General features: G+C 35.6%; 1 protein-coding gene across 1 annotated transcript in view; it reads left to right on the top strand.

The window, feature by feature from the left end:
* LOC119587730 (spindle assembly abnormal protein 6 homolog) overlaps positions 1 to 4,235 on the top strand; it is a gene marked incomplete in the record, with an annotated part of 11,293 nt that overhangs the window by 900 nt on the left and 6,158 nt on the right. The window contains 8 exon segments of the mRNA XM_037936416.1: positions 367 to 532; positions 882 to 1,066; positions 1,931 to 2,096; positions 2,237 to 2,434; positions 2,581 to 2,738; positions 3,226 to 3,347; positions 3,539 to 3,645; positions 3,901 to 4,044. Coding sequence (XP_037792344.1) covers positions 377 to 532; positions 882 to 1,066; positions 1,931 to 2,096; positions 2,237 to 2,434; positions 2,581 to 2,738; positions 3,226 to 3,347; positions 3,539 to 3,645; positions 3,901 to 4,044 — 1,236 coding nt within the window.

The raw sequence follows: 4,235 nt of genomic DNA, 5'->3' as shown, positions 1-4,235 counted from the left end.
TTACCTGGTAGCAGGGAGTTAAAGCCATTTGAGATGGTTGATGTTTCTGCTTTATATAGATTTGTAAGCTTTGCTGTTCATTTAATTTTTAGAAGTTCATACTATTCATTAATTTTTTTGCTCTGTGACCTTTGTTATATCATAAGGTCAGGTTTTAGTCAAAATAAAGGAGACTAATCTTTGCCGTGAGTTGATGGGGTTATGTGTGAAGTTCAGAATGTTTGAAAGTTAAATTAAATACAAGGTTGCATAACTGATGTGTTTTTTGTTAAATAAAGTAATTGGAAATAATGAATGTTCATCAGTCATTCAAGTTAAAATATGTTCATGTCTTTTTAAAATTATTCTTATTGAATTTTATCGCAGCTAAGCAATAATGGAGAGTTTGGGAGGCAAAAGTGGTGGCGAAATCCTTGCAAACTGTGAGGTCTGCATTAAATTCATCGAGGCTGGTTGTGCTGTTGCTGCAGCCACTGTTCGCAGGCTCAGGCTCTTGGTAGAACTCAGTGGAAGGTCTACAGGAACATCAAAGGTAGGGAATTATTTTATTTTTATCTAATTAAATATTGAACCTGTAATAGGCTATAGTTGTAGCATTATTGAGTTACTGAGTTAAGGACTGAATGAGCCATATCTATCACACTAATAAGGAGCATAAATATCAGGGATAAATGTAAAATAGGGCCATATGAAAAAATATTTTTTCAAAAGTCTCAAGATTTCAGATGCATCAGTGATAGTATAAATCTATTGAATAGTTATTGTAACTCGAGATACACAGCTCAAAAAAATGCTTTTACAGAGGTTTTACATGTTATATATATCTGTTGTAGAAATAGGAGTGATGAGGAGATTCCACTAAGATTATCTTTGATTTTCAGGAGTTGTTAGTCAGACTGACTGATGATAGTGACCCTTTTTTCCTGTTTACGTGCATTGTCTGTGAGGAGGACTATCATGCTCTGCGGCAAAGTCAGGGACTTCTGATTGACTTCAGTGCTTTCCCACATAAATTTGTTGAGCTTGTTAACACATGCATCAGAGAAAGTGGCAAAGACTCACCCAAGTAAGTAGTGATTAGCTATAGATTATCTTACAGGTTAACTATACATTATCCATTGACTTTAGATACAAAACAAAGAAAAATCTGGGTAGTGTTTTGGAAAATTATCTGTATCATTGAATTTGTTCATGAGAGGGATTGTTTCTACATTTTATATGTATATATGGAGATCAGGCTACAAAACAGCTTTTGTTATTGGGAAGAATAATAGTGATTCTGTAATATTTGAACTGTCATTTTGATATATTATAATGATTTTTTATACAAGTAGAACTGTATTTTGTGCATGGGATTTTCAATGTAAATAGATAGAATTTCAAGATGTTATATTAGAAAAAAGAAACAAGAGTTTGATGAAAAGTAGCCTATTTTTATACAGTTTGGACTTTGACCGTGAATGGTGTTGTAATGAAATTCTGTACATGTACATAATTGATTTTCCAGCACCCTTGGTTCCAAGAAGGTAAGTTTATCCATTTAGTGGGACCAATGGAAGTTACATAATAATGTTTCAATTACAGTACTCTGGTTCCTTAAATGTGCACTTCCCATATTTCCAAGTTGATGGAGCTGCAACAGCCACTGTTGTGTAAACCAAGGGCTGTTTTTAATTTAATATAAAGATTCTTTTATAGCCTTTACACGCACCACAACAGAAAATGGTGTTTGTTTGGGATACTTTTTTATGTGTCTTCACTTTGTGTCATCTACTTGAAAAGTTGCTACACTTTTTTTTTTTTGCTATATGTATGAATAAAAGTGTAGCTATTGTTTGGAGGAATGCATGCTTACTCACATAGAAAAGGATTAATACACCTGAATTTTGTAGATCCTGTGTTTCACCTTAATCCTTTTATTGTCCCGCAGATTTGTGCTTGCTCTCCGATGCTCCGATAGTGGGGGAGACAGTGCAGCTTTGGAGGTTGTGGAAGTTAACATTTTCAAACATCTGTGTCACCTGTCTCTCACACTCACTCCAGCCTCAACACAGCTGAAACTCAGTCACCTAGCTGAGTGTTGCAAAGCTCTTAAGGTAGCTACTGGTGTCTTTTCGGGGTTTATTTGGGTTTATTTATTTTTTCCATTTGTATTATTGTCATTTTTTTTCATAATGTACTAGAGTGACATATTATATTATTAAATACCTTTATATTGAAATTTAATTTTAAACAGGCTGAAGTTAAAGCCAAAGAGAGAGAAGCAGAAGAAAATGCAAAGCAGTTAGAAAACCAACTAAGAAATACGCAAGATATCTTGGCCAAGACCTCAAGAGAAGCCCAGGAACTAAGGTCTGAACTAAATCACCAAATTGCCTTATCCTCGGAGAAGCAAGCGCAGCTCATTAACCAGGAGAAAGACAAGCTTCTGAAGGTCAGTATATTTATTTTTACCAGTTTACATTTTACTTTTTTTTTATCACAGGACAAGGATACATTTGATGTAACAAAATTAACAGGATATATCACAGGCAAAATATCATTAAATTGATTTTCTCACAAAATTATTATTTTTTTCAGGTACAGAGTGATGCCGACAGGAGAGCCGACCGTGAGAGACGTGACCTGGAGGCAAAAATGAGTCATCGGATAGACCAGCTCCAGGCCAAGGTTTCCTCACTCACAGCGCAAAATAGTGAACTCTTGGAAAAGAAGCAGAGAGCAGAAGGCAGTGTAAAGTGAGTATGAAGGTGTAGAATATCAATGGTATACTTGTATATATTTGTGTAGGGACATTATAAAAGAAGAGACAAGTGGTATGAAACAGGAGTATATCATTGATCTTTAAACTTGGGTTACATGACTCAGACTTATATCTGGTCTTGCAGCCACCTCCTGCTATTCTCTCTCCTTTTTTTGGTTACAATCCTAGGATGGGCAAGTCTCGGCTGGCTTCGGAAAGATTTTATAAGATGATAATAGCCCATAGATTCTCAATATCTGTTGAAAAATTACTGGGATCTAGGCAGAGAATGCTCTTGGTCTGCCATACCTAATTCCAGCATCAGATAAAACTAGTGTAACCCTGGCTTCAGGGATTTCACCAACCAAAGTACAAGCATGTTGATGAAAGGTAGATTAATATGCAGTTATCCCTTATCCCTGATTTGAAGTTATTCTATATTGTCATTTCTCAAAATTAATTTCCTACCTTGTCTCTTCTAGGGAACTCCGTAGTCGTCTGTCAAGTGCAGAGGGCAATCTGGAACGTTGCCGGCAGGAATTGGGCCACACTAAGAAGATAAATGCTCATCTCGATAAAGATTACCATTCCAAATCATCTGCCGGTTCGTTTGCTTATCTTGTTTTCAGTCTTTTTCTGTGCTTCAATGTGTGTTTTAAAAATTGAGACGAATTATTTCTCAGGTTATTTATCATGATTTAAAGAATGTTGTTACTGATTTTGAGTGTTGATTTCTCTGAAATATAGATAGAAAAGGAAAAACATACACACACTTGAGAATACCCTTTATCACAGTGCGAGAGTTAGAGTCAAGAGTCTCTCAGCTTGAGGGTGAACTTCGGAGTAAAGACACTAGCCTCGGGCACACTCAGGAAATGCTAGAATCTCTACAGCAGCAGAAGGTGAGATTGAGGTGGTATTTTTATTACGATTAAAATCATCCTGAATGCACATGATCGCCAGGTACATATCTAACTAAAAAGGGTGTAATTGTCCTCCCCGAGAAGTATTTGAGTGTAGGTAACACTCTGAGAAGGAAATCTGAAACAACATGTAATAAGTGTATTTTTTGTTGAGGCAAAATTCTGAATATGATATGTGCTGATGAACAATGGTGTTTTTTTGACATGAGATATATAACTTGCAATTTCTTTTAGAGGAGTTTAGAGGAAGCGGTTGAGGAAAAACAGCAAAAGTTAGCCAAGCGGGAAAATTCGATCCAGATGCTGTATGCGGAACTGCAGAAAAGCCTGGATGTGATAAAGAAACTTCAGAAGAAAATCAAAGAGGAACACATGACGGTAAGGAGTTATGCTTTTTTTTCCATGCAGGTCTCTTTTATCCTTTTTTTTTCAGTAGTAAGAAATATATATTTTATTATGATATGGATTGCATGTATCATGAACTTTTTAATAACTTACTATTGTATTTTTGTGCTAATGTTATCATCATTGTTATTATAAAAGTGCATTTGCTCCCTCACTTTAACCCA

This window comes from Penaeus monodon, chromosome 23 (genome assembly GCF_015228065.2).
Source record: "Penaeus monodon isolate SGIC_2016 chromosome 23, NSTDA_Pmon_1, whole genome shotgun sequence".
Classification (NCBI taxonomy): domain Eukaryota; kingdom Metazoa; phylum Arthropoda; class Malacostraca; order Decapoda; family Penaeidae; genus Penaeus; species Penaeus monodon.
Note: the sequence above shows the minus strand (reverse complement) of the source record. Positions and strands in the feature narration are given on the sequence as shown.